The 18,221-nt window shown below is 28.1% G+C and overlaps 6 protein-coding genes and 1 non-coding gene across 7 annotated transcripts; 4 read left to right on the top strand and 3 right to left on the bottom strand.

Annotated features, from left to right (window-relative positions):
* Window positions 1–53: 53 nt before the first annotated feature.
* On the bottom strand, window positions 54–4,108 carry TPS5 (Trehalose-phosphatase). Its single transcript, XM_761023.2, has 5 exons — window positions 3,471–4,108; window positions 1,958–3,354; window positions 1,214–1,819; window positions 636–1,054; window positions 54–538 (listed from the first exon to the last, which is right to left on the bottom strand). Exons 1-5 carry the CDS (start codon window positions 3,835–3,837, stop codon window positions 148–150), a joined length of 3,180 nt encoding a protein of 1,059 aa, XP_766116.1. The 5' UTR covers window positions 3,838–4,108; the 3' UTR covers window positions 54–147.
* Window positions 4,109–4,437: 329 nt separating this feature from the next.
* TpMuguga_01g00594 (uncharacterized protein) lies at window positions 4,438–7,918 on the bottom strand (the record flags this gene model as incomplete). The annotated part of the gene is made up of 7 exons (XM_761022.1): window positions 4,438–4,586; window positions 4,667–4,765; window positions 4,801–4,950; window positions 5,150–5,930; window positions 6,002–7,395; window positions 7,486–7,705; window positions 7,790–7,918. 7 exons carry the CDS (start codon window positions 7,916–7,918, stop codon window positions 4,438–4,440), a joined length of 2,922 nt encoding a protein of 973 aa, XP_766115.1.
* On the top strand, window positions 4,992–5,075 carry TpMuguga_01g01244. Its single transcript has one exon. It is a non-coding gene; the product is annotated as a tRNA-Leu (tRNA).
* Window positions 7,919–8,530: 612 nt separating the features above from the next.
* EIF2B3 (Nucleotidyl transferase family protein) lies at window positions 8,531–10,483 on the top strand. Its single transcript, XM_061305283.1, has 7 exons — window positions 8,531–9,016; window positions 9,116–9,717; window positions 9,747–9,798; window positions 9,834–10,075; window positions 10,105–10,174; window positions 10,208–10,341; window positions 10,374–10,483. The coding sequence occupies exons 1-7, from the start codon at window positions 8,833–8,835 to the stop codon at window positions 10,461–10,463; spliced, it is 1,374 nt and encodes a 457-aa protein (XP_061161976.1). The 5' UTR covers window positions 8,531–8,832; the 3' UTR covers window positions 10,464–10,483.
* A 280-nt stretch (window positions 10,484–10,763) lies between these two features.
* U2af2 (Splicing factor U2AF 65 kDa subunit) lies at window positions 10,764–12,101 on the top strand (the record flags this gene model as incomplete). Its single annotated transcript, XM_761019.2, has 1 exon — window positions 10,764–12,059. One exon carries the CDS (start codon window positions 10,764–10,766, stop codon window positions 12,057–12,059), a length of 1,296 nt encoding a protein of 431 aa, XP_766112.1.
* A 434-nt stretch (window positions 12,102–12,535) lies between these two features.
* Window positions 12,536–13,945, top strand: TpMuguga_01g00590 (uncharacterized protein; the record flags this gene model as incomplete). Its single annotated transcript, XM_761018.1, has 1 exon — window positions 12,536–13,945. The coding sequence occupies one exon, from the start codon at window positions 12,536–12,538 to the stop codon at window positions 13,943–13,945; it is 1,410 nt and encodes a 469-aa protein (XP_766111.1).
* Window positions 13,946–17,725: 3,780 nt separating this feature from the next.
* TpMuguga_01g00589 (Ribosomal protein L7Ae/L30e/S12e/Gadd45 family protein) lies at window positions 17,726–18,216 on the bottom strand (the record flags this gene model as incomplete). The annotated part of the gene is made up of 4 exons (XM_761017.1): window positions 17,726–17,912; window positions 17,943–18,065; window positions 18,096–18,146; window positions 18,176–18,216. 4 exons carry the CDS (start codon window positions 18,214–18,216, stop codon window positions 17,726–17,728), a joined length of 402 nt encoding a protein of 133 aa, XP_766110.1.
* Window positions 18,217–18,221: the final 5 nt, after the last annotated feature.

Below are 18,221 nucleotides of genomic sequence, written 5' to 3'. Positions count from 1 at the left end.
GCGCTCACCATAAAATCTACCGATTTATCAATTTACTAAAACTACTCATATAATTTTGAAAATCACTAAATTATAAAATATTTCACATCGTTATAAACGTAACTTGTTCAAGTGTGGTATAAAATGATAAAAAATAGTCAAATGAGTTTAGAGAAGCTCAACTGTGTTAGCCAGAGAAGTTAGCAAATCTGACACTTCCATATAGTCATTGAGGTAGTAATTTGCCTTACTGGGTCTTTTGCCTACTACGCATGAGATGTAACTGCTAGCTTCATCTTTTTCCTTTGTTGAGGTTAAATTAGACTCCTGAGTTGCCTTTAGTGCATCATGTGATGACTTTAGGGTTTCTAGTGCCTTGAAAGCCTCCTCGTCACTTTTGTCATCTCCTAGACAGAGTACGAAGTCGAAATCTCCAAATAGTGATGAATATTTGTGAACTACGTTCACCAGGGCATTTCCTTTATTTATACCTTTTAATCTAAGCTCCAAGTACCCCTTTCCTCTGTGTACATCGACTGGGAATCCGCCCATCAATTCACTAAACAAAACATGTAATTAATTAGGAAAATTACAAATATTTAATTAAATAATATATATAACTGTGTCCCGAGGTTATAACTAAAATTTAAAAATACCAAAGCGAAGAATTCAATTCATTAGCCTGAAGTATACCAAATTCCTGATCTGAGTTTTGAAATTGGAAAACAAGGCATGAGTCCTTAGACTCCAAATAACTTCCTGGTGTCCTTTGCACATACTGTTCAAAAAGTTTTAGTGCAACTGGTCTCCAACTATCACTTGGAACGTCGGGTTCAACTTCTAATTGGGCGCTATTGGTGTGGTTAGATGTTGCGTTTGTGGACAGGTGACGGAAAGTCTGCCACTCACGGCCAAGCACGGTTGGTAACTTGAAATAGTACCCTCTTTCTGCGCATAACCCAACATCTGGAATTGACGAGAACCAACTGTCCATGAGTTCTTTCGTACGGCAACTTATCAACACTATCACTGTGTTTCTATCCTTTGATAGTACTCCCAAATTAGTTAGATTCGCCTAATGAATAACATATAGATATAACTTGTGGATACTAGTATTAATACCAATAAAAATAGCAGTAAAAATAGTTAAATTTGACTTTTAAATGGTATTAATATTAATAATATTAATAACACTATTAATCATACTATAACACTAGTAGTAAATATTAATTACCGGAAGTGGAGTTGATTTGGTATGAATGTCAGTTTGATATAGTGAATGAGATTCAACGTCAAATGGGTTACTAGATAGAGTTCCTTCACAATCTAAGAAGAGTAGGCGTCTTTTACTGGTTTTGAACTTTCCAATCAAGGTATCAAAATCCAGCAACTGGAAATTCGTTGAGAAACTAAGTGTTTTGTAGGTTTTGCCGAAACCCCAAGAAGTGTGGAGCATGTCGTGCTTCTTCCTAGAATAGTACAACTCCTTGATGAAGTCGTTTACCCAAGTAACAGCATCGTTGTTTTCAATGTATGATACGTCTTTTTTACAGGATTCAAGTGTGGTTGCTGGATCTGAGGACATCGCCGTGTCAAGTGCCTCCATGACATTGTAGGTATGCCAGGGGTTGATTCTAATTGCGGACAAAAGAGTCTTACTAAATGCTGAAAACTCACTGATTATTGCTATAGCAGGCTTATCTTTCCTCGTATAAACGTATTCCAAGGCTCCAATGTTTATCCCACCTCTTATGCAGGTGTCCATAAAACAGTCTGAAGCCAAGAATAAAGCGTATTTCTCTTCAGAGTTGGGATTCAGTTTCAACAATACGTGGACATTCTACATTATATTTTACTTAAGTAATGATAGTTGATAATATTGTTAGTACTATGTTAACTATTATGGGTGGTGTTGGGGTCAGAGTATTTATATTAACTATACTGTTATAAGTGACTAAGTACTGGTCGCAATTGTTACCTGGAATTCATCATTGATTTCTTGAGCGAGATGCGAAAGTTTAACTTGTGATTCTGAATAAGTTTGCCATAATGTATCCAAACTACAAATGTACTGAACAAGAAGTATCTTATTCCTGGCATAAGGGTAATTCTGGAGGAATTTTCTAAAAGCTTTGAATTTGAGTAGTAACCCTGATAAACGAACATCACGATCTACTGATGATACTATAAACCTGTTTGGCCATTTTTCCTTGAGTTGTTTAGCTAGTTCTGGTACATTAGTTTCAGGGCCTATTCTTTGCCTAAGCAGGTCTGCCTGTACGTTAGCGTGACTCATCCTTATCATGACTTGCCTGCCATTGTATTCTATACCAATGGTTCCACCTGTTGAAAAGTTATATTCAAGGCCAAGTACTCTTTTACAACTGGTTAAAAAGTGTCTTGCAAATTCGAAAAAGTGAAACCCTATCAAGTCTGCGCAAAGCATGCTTCTAAGTATTTCTTCCCGAACTGCCAAACAGGCAAACAGGGTGTAGGAGGGGAATAAAGCATGCATAAAAACGCCAATATTAGCAGTTTTGCACTTTCGGGACAGAAACTGTGGAACCATCAAAAGCTTGTAGTCATGGACCCATACGAAGTCACTGCGGCCCAAGTACTGGGATACTGTTGACGCGTATAACTTATTTACCTTACAGTAAGACTGCCATAAATCCCAGTCAAACTCGTTTTGCTTTGTGATATCCCACAGGCCTATGTTGTAGAACAGGTTCCACATGTACTTTTTACAGAACTTTATTGACTTGTTCATTTCATTCTGGGGGATAAAAACCGGTATACAGTCGTGCTTGAGTAGAAGTTCAGTGATTTCAGTTTGTTCGAACTCGGTAAATTGTTCATCCAGGGGAATGGAAAATTCAGAATCAGAACTCTTTGAACGGGTTTGAGTGGAATCTAATCTATGAACAATATTGCAAAGTTGTGATTCAAGACTATTGTCATTGACAGTATTAACTGCATTCTCTTGGTGTTCATTTTTATTTACTTGATTAACTGGATCAGAAGCTGTGCTGTTGGGGGTAACGTCAACAGTATCACGTGGAGTATCTGTTTTATGGCCAGAAGCGTTAAGATCACTTTCAGTCTCGAAATTAATTGAGCATGCACCCACAAATTTCATCTTATTTCTAAATCTCTTTCTAAGCTCCCATAGCATAGTAGTTAGAGGAGTGTTGCTGTCCCTGAGGCCAAAAGAACCATCTTTACGCCTAAAAATCTGGACTGGAAGTCTTGAGCTCACAAAGTAAACCATGTCGTCTGAGTTGTATTCAGGTTCACTAAGAAAAGTGTTTAATCCCAGGTGATCAACAACCTTTTCATCACTTGTTCCAAGAGCTATATTAAAAATTAGCGATGCTATAATTAGTATTAAGTATATATTTGAGAAATTACAGTAACATTGACTATATATAACCAATAACCACTAGTACCATACTATTTATCTTATAAAAAGGTTTGAATTAGGGAGATACCTGCAGGTCTGGGGGTGTTAAGGCTCTTGGGATAACTTGAGGATTCAGATCGATAGTAACCATCGTCATCTTCTACTATCATTTCATTTCCTGTGGGTTCCAGGTGCCTAATAAGGTCGTCGTTCCAGCGCAAAAATTCGTCATTTTCATTCAAAACGGCGTAACGATATTCTACATAAGCCTTAAGGGGAAGGTAGGCTGGGAAACTTGAATTCCATATGTCATCTACGGTGGAACTCATTATCATCCTGTGGGAATTCTTAACATCCCATTTACCCAAATTTTCGTGGGATCCAAGAACTACTACTCTATAGCCGAAGTCGACTTTAGATCGGCATCTAAAATGAACGGCTGTGTAGAAAACCATTGGGAGAAAAAACTAAGAGGTTAAAAGACTGAATGAGTAATAATTAGGTTCCCAGAAGGAGGGTATTGCATTAAAAAAAAGAGTGGAATATGTAAAACCCATATGTCGAATTATATAAAAAGTTTTTCAGTAAAGTATCCAGAAAACGAAACACAAAAAATGTAATAATTTACTAAATTAAAATGTAAGTTGCAAATCTTTCAATAGTTTAAAATAAAAATAATATAATAGACTGAATTCGAAATATTTAAAATAGATTCTGAGATATAAATAAATTAACGTTTGATATCCAACACCATCATGAGTGCCGAATAAATAGAAGTCGGGATTTATCACTGAAACGGTTATCACTGGTTATTTAAATATGTTAATTAAAATTTTAAATATATTTTTTGGAGGAATATTATGTTAATAACTCCTGAATATACGGTTATATTAATTACATGAGTGTAATGACAACTTGGAATCCAGTCATTACTCCCACTCATTTCTTTCCAGGATGGCTATTAGTTATATACTTATATTAATACATAGTATTTTTAATACAAATCATATTTGTATTGACTTAAAATTATGATCAATAAATTTAAAATTAAAGCTTTAGTTCTTGATTTTTACATATTTGTAAACAATTTGGACTTCCCTCTTTTCCAACTCAACTCTCGTTTTTTTGTTTGTTTTCAATTTATAAAAAACATCTTCCTTCTTTGCTAATTCATCCAAATGAGGTTTATTATCTTTTTTCTTCCCTAATGAAATAATATAATAATATTAAAAGGGTGTATTATTATATAAACAATAATTGAGTGTATATTAATATTTATTATACCCTTTTTTGTAGGTTCTCTGGATTCCACGGCAAGATTTACCCAATCCTCACTAGTTTGCCTATACTTTGAAATTTTATATAAATTGGACTTGTTTGCCTCTAAAAATTTAATTTTGAATGTGTTAAGTGATTACCTTTAGATTTTTGTCTCTTTGACTCTTTACCTTCTAAACTCTGTGTATTTAATAATTCATATTTCCCGATCTTCTTTACCTTCTTTTCCTCAACATCTTCGGAATCCTTTTTATAAAGTTTTTTTAAAAGGTCGTAGACTGGACTCCCTTCTAAATAATAAATATTAGATTATAATTTCAAGGGTTCTTCAGCACGGATGGCCGAGCGGTCAAAGGCGCCAGACTCAAGTTCTGGTGGGCGAGAGTCCTCGTGGGTTCAAATCCCACTTCGTGCAAGTTTTAATTTAATTAATTAATTTTAAAAATAACTATTTATAATCATTAGAGAATAATTTTTATAAACACTAACGAGCTAAAGTTGAAGAATCCATTTTTGAAGCCATTTTTATTAAATCCTCAATATTAGTCTCTTTCACCTTTTCCTCAGATTCCGGGCGTTTCTCTTCATCTTCTTTCTTTTTAGAAACAGTCTTTTCCTTAGCCTTTTCTTTTTTAACAGGTGTTTCAATCTTAACCTTATTTTTATTTTTACTCTTTTTTGTATCAACAACTATTTCCTCTATAACAGAGCTGGAGCTACAGGATTTCTCACTGCTTGCAATGCTACTATCTGCTTCTTCAACATACACAATATCTTCCTCATCAGATTCCGCACTTTCTACAATTTCTACAGGCTCCGCACTTTCTACAATTTCTACAGGTTCCTCTTCAGCTTTCACATCAAACTCAACTCTATTTTTAATCGGCGTTTCTTTATCTTTGACCACAGATTCAGCTTTTTTTATAATGATTACCTCTTTTTCTGTTTCCTCCTCTCCAGAGTCCTCTACTGCATCCTCTTCAGAATCTTTCAATACATCAGATTTTGTAGTATCAACTGGTTCTCCTTTAATTTCCTCATCATTATTGTGGGAAGTAACTTCAACTGACATGCCGAGTTTTTCAAATGGACTTGAATCTACCACAGTATCACCAATTTTGAGAACGTCAATACCGTCCTTGGCCCTAGACCATGTTAATACTTCCCTAGCCATTTCATACTGTTCTTCCATAGTATCAGACTCCACAATCCGTATTTCAACAAATCCCACATTCTGCCTTATTGATTCACCTTTACTTATTAAGACAGCCTATAACATATATAGTTAAGTATTTATAAAAATAACTATGTAAACTATCAAATAAAGTTATCGTTAAATACCTCATAGATGGGTGATAAGTCGATTTTTAATGTTAGTAATGAAAAGACAATTTGATCTACGGTTTCACTTTTAAACTCGTCAGTTCTGTTACAAAATTCGTCAATTAAGTTAAGATAGAACATTTTAAAGCACTTGCTATAGGCTGGGTTATTCGCCTGAGCCTCCAAAGCATTAATATCTATTTTAGGTACATTTTTATTGTACTTTGTAACCCTTTTAGTACATCTAAATGTAGTTATCCAAGACTCACCGAATTCTAAACCTAACTCGTCCAATTTTTTGGATGATGAAGGAATGTGAGTGTGTATTAAGAGGCCATTCATCATTATAAGCAAATCAGCCTCAGGGCATTTATAGTTTACTGCAGCTTTTCTGAATACAAACTCGAGACAATCGTCAATATAAGTGCTAACTGGACCTTCCAGTTTACCTGAGATCCTGTCTTTAATTTCTTTAGGCTCTGTTTTCTTTTCATTAAGTTTGTCAGCCAACTGTGAAGTGTGAATAGCCAATGCATATAATAGACCAATTTTCACAATTTGATCTGATGATAGTCTATGAAGCCTAGTTAAAGTCTTTGATATCAATTCATTTAAATAGCCAACAACTCCATAGGTTAATGTAGACATGGTATAAAATATAACACTCAACTGCTCGTCAGAATTAATTTCGTCGTATACGGCCAAAAGTCTTGAAAAGAGTTTTTTAGAAAACAAATCATTTAGATGAAACTGGAAGTTCATTTTTGTAAGTCCACTGATCAGGAAAACAACACATTCCTTACTCATGTGTTCTATTTCATAGTACAAAAGAGTAGATATTTTCTGTGTGAGAGTAGTGTTTTTACTAAAGTTTGTGATGTTAGTTAGTATAACAATGTCTGGAACCGTGAGATTTTCTAAGATAGTTACGTTGTTAAATTTGGAATATACAATCTCTTCCAACTTTTCATTTGGAATTAACTCCATTTTACTGCATAAATAAAGGAAATAAACAAAGTTTCTTGTGTCACTCTGGTAGTTCTGCATGAACTCATTACACAATATCATACACAACTTGTGCATGCGTTTGTGATCTTGTATGAAATACAAAGACCATAAAATGGATACAATAGTTGATGGCTGGATTTCATCAAGCTGTTCATTGGCTATTTTTAAAAGATTGTTTCTCCTTTCAGTTTGTTCTTTGGTATCCTTTGTTTCAGAGGATAAAAAAGCAGGTAAAGATTGATATGCCCACAATCCACCTTTGTTTATCTCAACATCGATAAATTCGTTCAAGATACTGACAGGTATCTTGTTTGAATAACGAAATGGTTTTAAGTATGCTCTAAATGATGTTGAAAGACCCATAGATAATATAACACTCTTTTCTCCATATCTAGTCATCTTGCCTAAGAAAATTTGAATTTTTTTTAAGAATATCAGTCACATAACTATACTCTTATTAAATAATAACAAATGTAAACCATTAGTATTAGTACCTTGAATAGGGGTTGGTTTTCCTGTGAAAGTTGTAAATTTGTGGGAAATCGATTGAATAAAAATTTCTGGTTTTGTCCATTTTAAATATATCATGTAGCGATCTTTTTTTGGATCCGGCTTGGTTTTTGTCAAACTTATGGGTGACTCGTCCATTAAAGGAACTGAACGGAAAACGCAAGTGGAAAAAAGATCGTTCAAAAGTCCCACCAAAACTTGCTCCTAGAGAAAGAAATTATGGTTTCATCACATAAAATACAATATTATGTAAAAATAAGCAATGTAAATATGTTATAAATGTAATACCGTTAATGATGTAGGAGTTTTTTGCTTTTTAATTCCCTCCATGGAACTAGGTTTTTGTTCAGGGTCATTTCTATCATACACATGTTTTAAAAGCTCTTTCAACGAATCAAGCCTCTGCATTTTAGTCATATGAATTTAATCTCAAAAATATCAACTAAAAAATTGGTTTGTATTTACAAAGTCAATTTACTTCAAAATGACTAATCTTTCAATTTCAGTCTTAAAATCAGTTATATACTTGGCTATAAATTGAATTTATAATCAAGCATTAAGGTTATTTTATAGACTTTTCAAAACACATAAAATAATTTAAGTTAAATATAAAGGTGGTTTTTTTGTGGATTCGATTGCGTCTCCAAATATTAGATTTGGTATCTCAGATGTTTACATAAAAGATTTGATTTAAATAATAGATAAAAGTGAAGATTAGCTAATAAATTGTTAACTGATATTTAAAAGACGTTCAAATTTCATGTTTCAGGGATTTTATGGGCTAATTGTAAGAGCTGAATCTTGAAGGGGGATTTTTTAAAGTAAAATATTTAGAAATTTTTCAGGTTATTTCATATCAATTTGTAAAGGTTTTGATGAGTCTTTATATAATTTAAATAATTTGGGATTAAAATTCTACAGTAAAGTTTTTAATGTTTAGTTATTTGTGGAATCCAGTTTATCATTATTGGGTCAAAATTTTGGAAAAGGACCGTATTTAAGACAAAGTAAATGATCCTTCATAAATAAATAAATATAGTTAACTATTTTTTAAATATTTGTTATGATGTGTACTAAATAACCACTCATTTATTATCGCTGCATTCCATGACCCGCGCCTCATTGGATTCCATGATTTGATACATTATCATCCAGAGTTAGTTAATTTTAATATGTTGTATTATATATGTTTGTTGTTTTAATATGTTGACCTGGAATCCTCCTGTTCTAAACTTTATTTTCATCAATTTAAAAATTTTCGTAAATCATAACTTAAATTGTCTTTAAAAATTGTTTAAATTAATTGAAAAATTGCTCCTTGTTTTATAAATATGGGAGATAAATCATCCAGTGAATGCAGTCTTCCGTATGATGTAACTGCAGTTGTTCTTTCGGGAGGATCTTCTAACAACTTTATTTCCTTGACTCAGAGTCTCCCAAAAATCTTGCTTAAAGTTGGCTCTAATACTCTACTTTACCACACTGTTCGAAATTTGATAATAAATCAGTTTAAAGGTTAGAAATTCATTTCGTATTTTGTTTGTTTATGCACATTATTTTTACTATTATCTATATATAGTTATGTTTGTTAGAAATTTATTAAACATTTTCCAGAAATCATAATTCTAACAAGTGAAAATATTTCCTCATTGGTGGATGAAAACTTAAGGGTTAGTTTAAACTTTTTGAGAGATGAGTTTGGTTCTGAGAAATTGCCCAAAGTTAGTGTTATGGGAGTGCCTACTTCCGATGATTCTTCATTTGGATCAACTGACTCCTTAAATTACATTTCTGAACATATAAAAAACGATTTTGTGGTTCTGCCCTGTGATTTATTTGGTAACTTTGATTTTAAATCTTTTTTGTTGGACCATCTTAAGAGCCCAAGATTGTGTACAGTAGCCTTACTTGATATAAACTCCTTGGGATCTGCAAAGGCTAAAAAGGAGGTTTGTTTAGGTGGAAATGACTTTGAAGATTGGAGTTTTAAATATAGAGTTGTTACAGCTCTGGACAAAAGTACTTGTTCTCTTCTGTCAATTGCCCCGCATCTCTCAGTGGAAAGTGGTGAGAGCTTTCAGTTATTTAGATACCACCTGGTTAATCACGCAAACTCTCTTATAACTTTTGATCTTGTTGATATTCACGTTTATTCATTTTCAATTAATATATTCAAAGTTCTAAGATGTGATTTTCTGCTAAATTCCAGCATAAGGGTATGTTTATTAACTTATTTTGTCTTTAGTTGGACCTTATTCCCTACATTGTTAAACTTCAACAAACTCCAATTCTTAGAGGTATACCATATATACAATTGTTCAACACACCGTAGAGTATCTAAAAAATGATAATTTCGAGTCATTACAACATGAACTAGAAAATTGTAGTGACAAATCATGGAAGTTAAGTGATGTGGTTTTTGACGAGTTTCTTGAACGTACAAGGACTTTCTATTTTATAGCCTCAGGTGAATCGTTCAACTGTTCGAGAGTTAACAGTATAGACTCGCTATACTCAGCAAATATTAAGTGTTCGCTAACTAGTAAAGAGAAAATCGCAAAAAAAACTCCTAAAGTACTTTTTTACCCTTGTATACTTTCTAGATTAAGAATGTTTTACTTGGCAATTCGTCAGAGGTTTCAGAATCAGCTGAAATAAAGAACTCGGTAATAGGTGAGTTAAATTAGAATTTAAGCGTTTAATCAGGAAATAATGTAAAAATCAGTGATAAGGTTAAGATTGCGGACTCCGTTGTTATGGATAATTGTACAATTGAGGATAATAGTGTGGTAAATAAATCTATACTTGGAACATCTGTAACGTTGAAAGAAAATTCAAATGTACTACTTATTTCTATTCAAGTATTATTTAGGTTAAAAATTCAATAATCAAGTCTGAGACTATAGTTTCTGAAAATACGATAGCAGATAAGGAATATATACCTCCATTTATCGATTCTTAAGATAATATGTTCATGTTTTTGTATATAATTAATCAATTATGAATGATTGTAAAGGGGAAGCTAGTGGAATCTCAAGTGTATTTGTAGAAAATAATCTAAAAAGTTAATTTTGATATAAAAAATCAACTCGGATAATTAAAAAATTAATTTATTTATTAATGTGTCGGGTAGAATCAAGAATAATGTTATAATTAACATAAATTATCATATAGTTATTGGTGGGGGTAGTGAGTTATTGAATAAAGTTTTATAAAACATTTTTTTGGTTCTAAACAATAAATTTCTAGAATTTTAATAAAAATGTCTTCTTATTATTACAGACAAGATAATGTGGCCTATCCTGTCAACCCCGAAGGTTCATACGTAGGAAATAACGAGAATGAACACGCTTATCACAGAGATTATAGAGATGACTATAGAGACGGAAGAAGAGATTATCACAGGCATAGTAGACGTCGTTCCTATCCCAGAAATCATGGTTACAGAGGCGACTATGAAAGGTACAGACATAGGAGAAGTAGGAGCCGTAGCAGGGATAGATATCGAAGTAGAAGTAGAAGTAGAGATAGATATAGAGATAGATATAGAGATAGATATGAGAGATATGATGACTATAATAGAGACGCTGACAGAACAGAAAATGCTGAGGAAGAAAATCTCCTTTTGAACAGAGATATATCTGAGAGTCACGCTAGATCAAGGGCTGCTGAGAGACGCCGTAGAAAGGCTCAAGCTGAATGTATTAGGAGAGCAGGTGGATTTCAGAAGTTGGCTGATCAGGAAGGTCATCAGACAGTTCGTTTGTTTTGGGACGGTTTTCAGTGGGTTGCAAAGACTGAACAAACTACTATATTGGGTGGAGATCCCGCCCTAATGAACTCTACCAGGAAACTTAGAAGATTATACTTTGGAAATCTTCCAGTTCATACAGGATTAACTGAAACTGGGTTTCAGAACTTGATTTGGAACGAAATGAGAAATCGCAATTTTTGTAACGATCCAAATGTTTCACCAGTGTTGTACGTATGGTTTGCGAAGGACAAGGGGAACTATGGATTTGTTGAATTTGCAAGTGTTGAGGAAACTGAAAGGGCTTTAACCATGGATGGGATGACCTGTATGGGTGTTCAATTGCGTGTTTCCCGTCCTAACGATTATTCATCAACTTCCATGAAGACAGCCACACAACAACAGATTGTAATTCCACAACTTTCATCTGCACCAACCACCCTTCCTGCCAATTTCAGTGGACGTTATTTGCATCTTGTTCAAATTGTTCTTCCCGAAACTGTTGAAGCTGAAGTTGAATATTTGGATGTACTGGATGATGTGAAAGAGGAGTTTGGAAAACACGGAAAAATCAAGAGTGCACTAATCATCGCTCCAAGACACAATGAAATGGCTAGGGACTTCCAAGCTGGAGACATGTTGATAGAATTTGAAGATGAAGAATCACTACTCTCCTGTGTACAGAATATGTCAAATAGAAAATATGAAAATAGATTAATACAAATGAAACCTCTGGAGGAAGATGTCTACAATCAACTGGCTCAGGTTATTATACCTGACCTCGAACAAATGGATAAAAATGGATAATTTTTTATCATATATTCGACACTCAAATAATATCTTACTCTTAACTATACATCTATACATCTAACGGAGTTTACCACTACTAAGTATTTTACGTATTTATGAATCGGTATATTGTGAAATGTAATATTTAATGAAGAAAATTCTAAGTATGTTTGACGCAAAAGTAGCATGTGGGATAGTTGTTAACTCACATTTAGTATATAGGGTATAATAATGGTGGCATTGCATAAAGTATGAGTTGTATGTTTAATATATCTAAATGAACCAAGTATCACAATAGTATATTTAAAATTATAAACGAATAACCTAAACTGAGCTTAATAAGATGAATATAACATAACATGGTAGTATGCTACTAACAACATACCAATACCCAACTGAATGTGAATGATAACTACTGTAGTCAACTAATGGTATTGTTAAACTCTTTAGTAATTGGTATTAAAATATAACTGGGATGTAGGTATGAACACTATATGAATGTTATGACTGAAAGTGATGGGTCGAATGGTACTACTAAGAAAGTAGCTTATGCTTTGGTTGGATTTTCACTACTTCTAACACTTAGGGTTGGAATGAATGGAGCCATATTCTGTATGAAACGGTTTAGAATACCCGAACATTTATTCAGTCTCTATGTTAGTAGAGTTCACAATGCAATAGAACTTGGTGGGTTTGTTGGAAATACTTTTGGTACAATTTACTCAGCATCTGAAGGTTTTGGAACTCAAGAGTGTGAAAATGTATCAATCGCAAATAATTGGTTATTCTTCCTTATAAATGTAGTTCTATTTTCTGTGTATGTAACTGGTGGTGAAGAGGGGCATTTAACTGATTTTTACTGGGCTTTGGCATTTTCAGCCTTTGTGTATGGAATGAATATTCCTTTTAGTTTTAAATTGGGCGGTGATGATATAGTTTATTTTTTAGCCACCATTCAAGTCTCTGGTATATTTACATCAGTTTATCAGTTTATATTTTTGAAGCTATTTGGTAATAAGAGGAGGTACGATACTGATTTTCTCATTATTGCCTGGGAGTTGTTTTTATCAATAATAATTACAGGGGCTACTGCTGCCGTTTGGACTGTTGTTTACTATAATGGCACTAACAATAGTAACAAATGCGGTGAAAAGAATAAAGATAAAAATGAAGGAAATGACCATTCTAATGGTGGTGGTTCTTCTAATCAGACTAGCGATAGTATTAGCGGTCATGCAATATCTGCAATGGTAATGTGTGTGTTTGCTCAGGGTGTTGTGTACGTTTTTTATCCAGCTATAGCTCCGGGTATGCTAGTTGACTTTAGGAATGTAACTAAGATCGATCAAGCACTTCTTATTATTGCTCCTATTCCATACATCACTATAGCAATTCTTGATGTCAACGAGGAAACAAAAAAATACTCACCCAAAAACAAATGGGAAGATGAAAAGGCGTATTGGCACGGAACTCTGATATTTATTCCAGTAATGGGTCTTTGTGGTATTTTATTTATAAAGGCATTGCACTATCCCTATTCAGGAGCATCTTTAGCTATTGTAAATAAACCTGGTATGGTTGGTTTCTTGACTATTTTGTTTTATGTAAGTCATATGATACTTCTTGCTGTGGGATATGCTGGTGTAGGACCAAACTGGAATTCCACAGGTTCCACTGTAAACGGCTTTCTCACCAATTTGTCTATGATACTACTGATTTTTCTGGCCGAAGGCTATATAAATGAGTTCAAAAAGCATTATAGAGCATATTGGCCAACAACAGGATTGTCAAATAAAAGAGCATTTGGATTCTGGTTTGATAAAGCACTTCAAAATGGATTCAAAAATATTATGATGATATTCACTCGTGATCTTAGAAGGGATCTATTATCAGCACTTGACTAGAGTCCGTCAAACATAATTTTAATGTAGTATATTAATTATACTATGCTAATTACTGTGTAATACTAAAAATATATAACTAGTTTTTAAAATTGTTCAATCTTAAATAAATTTACTATTAGTGGACATAAATGTTGGTTAATCCAATTCGTCCAACATAGTGTGTAAAATAAAAATCATTAACTTAATTATTTTTTTATAACAATTGTAAAATTAAGAAAGTTTTATAGTAATTAAATTAAATAATTAAAATTATATCTAATTATATTTGAGATTTCGAGAGATCTAGACAATTTGTTGAAAAACATAAAAATTGACATTATTCAATTGTAAATAACCATTAAAATTATCATTATCCATCTTATAATTACTTCTATAGACTATTCAGTAAAAAATATAAAAATTTAGAGTTACTTAACTAAGTATAAAAATGTCAGGACTGGAGAGTGAGTATCTGTAAAAAAAATTTTTTTTATTGAAACGATTAAAGCTTTTTATAAAATTTTAATATATTAAAGACAAATCAATAACAATGCTAAATAACTAATTATTTAAATTTTTAGACTAAGATTTAGTGAAATTTTTAATAAAAATTTATAAGGCTAGTTTTGGCCTATAAACCAAAGGTCAAAATAAAAAATAAAAATTTTTTAAAATAATCAGAATTAGTAACTAATAGGTAAAAAATTAAAAATTAATTCTAAAAATAAAAATTTAATTATGTATATAAAAAAATTAAAAAATAAAAATAAAAATAAAATTTATATATATATATATAATTAAAATTATAATTGGAAATAAAATATATATTTATATATATTATTTTAGTATTAAAAATTATAAAAAAATGTATATATATAAAAAATAAAAATTAATTATTAAATGTATATATAAAAAATTATGATTAAAAAATTATAATAATAAATATAATAAATATAGAATTAATATAGAATAATATAATAATTAATATAGGTAGTATTGGATATTAATTAATCGATAAACTAAAAATTATTATATATTAAAATAAAATATGTTATAAAATAAAAAATAAAATTAAAAATATATATATATATAAAAATTGAAATTTATATATATAATATTGTATAATATTTTAAAATTAAACGGATTAGTATTATATATATTTAAATAAAAATATTGAAATTATAAACAAAAAAATTAAATTAATAAATGAATATTAAATAAATTAAAATAAAATAAAAAAACAAATATTCAAATATATATTATCATAATTTTATATTTACATAAATAATATATATAAAAATAATAAATATAATTGTAAATATTTAGTAAAATAATAATAATAAATTAAAAATTAAAAAAATGTAAATTAAATATATATTAATATATGTAATTTTAGTAAGAATAAATAAAAACAATTTTATATTTATAATAATTAAAATGTTAATAAAAATAAAAATGCATATAATATATTTTATAATGTTTTGTTAATTAAATAATATATAAATAAATAAAGGAAATTAAAAATAAAATCATTGTTAAATATATAAAAATAATATCATTATATGTATATTAAAATGTATTATTTTTTTAAAAAAATATTGAATTGTGTATATTATAATTAAAAAATATAATTATATAATAAATAATAAAATTAATAAAATTTTAAATAATTTTATTCAGATCAAATATTATGATATTTACATTATAATAATATTAATAAAATAAATAAATATTAAAATTTAATAGAAAAAACATTTTATAATATAAATATAAATTATATTTGAAAAATATTGTAATTATTAATTAATTTATAAAAACATTAAAATATTATATATTTAATCGTAGTTGATTAAATATTTATAAAATTAAAATATAAATTAATATTATATTCTATAATATATATATTAATAACTTATTATAATTTTAAAAATATATTTGTTTAAATATTTATTTAATAATATATAGATATTAAATAATTTAATATATTTATATATATATATAATAATAATATTTAACAATTTTCAAAATTTCAATTTTATATATCAAATAAAACAATTATTTATTTACTTTTAAAAATAAATATATATAAATAAATAACAAATTATCATAATATATATATAACACAAATCAATAAATATTATAAATAATAATTTTATTTCATTTTATTATAGATTATTATTATATATAAATAAAATTTGAAAATTATTGTTTTTTTATTATTAATTGTATAAATTCTATAAAATTTTATATATTTATTTTTTGTTTTGCATTTTATTAACATAAACTCTATTAAACAATATATTTTTAATTGTTTGAATTATTAATTTTATTATAATTTACAAAAATATTTAAATACATATATATATATATTTAATTTTTATATTATTTTAATTAAATTGATATTTATAAATGTATTTTTTTGTATTCATATATTTTTTTAATTTTATATACAATTTGATATTATATAATCAAATTAATTACTATTATATATATAATACAATTTAAAATTAATTTATATTTATTTTATATTATAATAAATTGTTTTTAATTTAATTATTATAATATTTAAAATTTTTTATTTATTTATTTTTATTTATAATATATTGTTTATTTAATTAATTATTACTTATATTAATATTATTTTTCATCAATATATTATTTTATAATTAAATTTCAATATATATATATTATTTATATTATATATTATCATTTTATATTTATCTATATTAACATAATATATTATCTATTTGATATCATTATTATTTCATTTTATTTTAATATATAATAATTATTATCTATTCATTCATTCATATTTTTTTATATATTTGAATATATGTTCGTTTTATTTTAATTTTATTTATTCAATTATTATTTATTAATTCTATTTTTTTATTCATAATTTCAATTTATATATATATATACATTAATAATTTGTTTCTAATATTAAAATTATATTCATTATTATATATATAAATTTCAAATTTTTATATATTTTTTTTTAATTTTATTTTTTATCTTATAACATATTTTCATTTTAACATATAATTTTCTTTAGTTTATCTATTAATTAATATCCAATATTATTTATATTAATTATTATATTATTGTATATTAATTATATATATATTACATTTATTATTATAATTTTTTAATTTTAATTTATATATATATATATATATATTAATAATTATCTTATTTTATTGATTTGTTAATGTATTTTAATATTTATTTTTTTAATTAAAAAAATATTTAACACTTTTTATTTGATTTCAATATTTTTAATTTTTATTTATTAATACTAAAATAATAAATAATAATATATTTTCTAATTATATTTTAATTTTTTATATATTTAATATATTTTTTAATTTTATTTTTTTTAAATATATATATTAATTAATAATTTTTATTTTATAAAATATTCATCATTTAATATATATATTTATATAATTTTTTTATTATTTTTTAATTATATATTCAAATACTTTTTTATTCTAATATATATATTAATAGTTCATTTTAAATTCTAATATAATATATATTATTTTATATATATTTTTAATAAATATATCTTTAATTTTTTATATATTTTTTTTATTTATTTTTATTTTTTATTTTATTATATTATTTTTTTATATATAAAATTTCATCATTGTTTATTTAATATTTTTATTAATTTTATATATTATTTATTAATTTTTACATTAGGTTTTAAATTTTTAATTTTTTTATTTTTTTTTAAAAAAAATCTGAAGCATAAATCTTATATATGTGTAATAAAACGAAATTAATTTTTTTTAGTTAAAATTTAATCTTTAATGCTAATTCAACAATTGAATTGATTCTTTCACATTCTCCATGTTTAATTGCTAGACAACTTATATTTTTGAAGTGTAAACATGAAATCTTCGTGTTTTTTAAAAAGCCCAAGTAATCAATCTTTTTTGTTCGACATATTAAGGGAATGTGTCGAATTATAGTTGTAGGCCTAAATAAAATAATTAAGTTAATAAATTACACGTTTGGTCTAAAGAGAATGACCAATGAAATGGGAACATCATTCTCTATGGCCTTTGTTATATCGTTTACACCAAACAATATTTGTTTTTTAACAGACGATTCATTTAACTCAGATATGACCCTATTTAATAAGTTTGGCCTAATAAGATACCTCGAAAAATGTGATAAAATCTCTTCCTCGGTTTCTGGACTTGGTGTATTCCTAATATCAATTACAAAACAGATTAATACCAATAGCAATTTTCAAATAAACTGATTCTGTATTTAGACATGTTTG

This window comes from Theileria parva, chromosome 1 (genome assembly GCF_000165365.1).
Source record: "Theileria parva strain Muguga chromosome 1, complete sequence, whole genome shotgun sequence".
In the NCBI taxonomy this organism is placed as follows: domain Eukaryota; phylum Apicomplexa; class Aconoidasida; order Piroplasmida; family Theileriidae; genus Theileria; species Theileria parva.
Note: the sequence above shows the minus strand (reverse complement) of the source record. Positions and strands in the feature narration are given on the sequence as shown.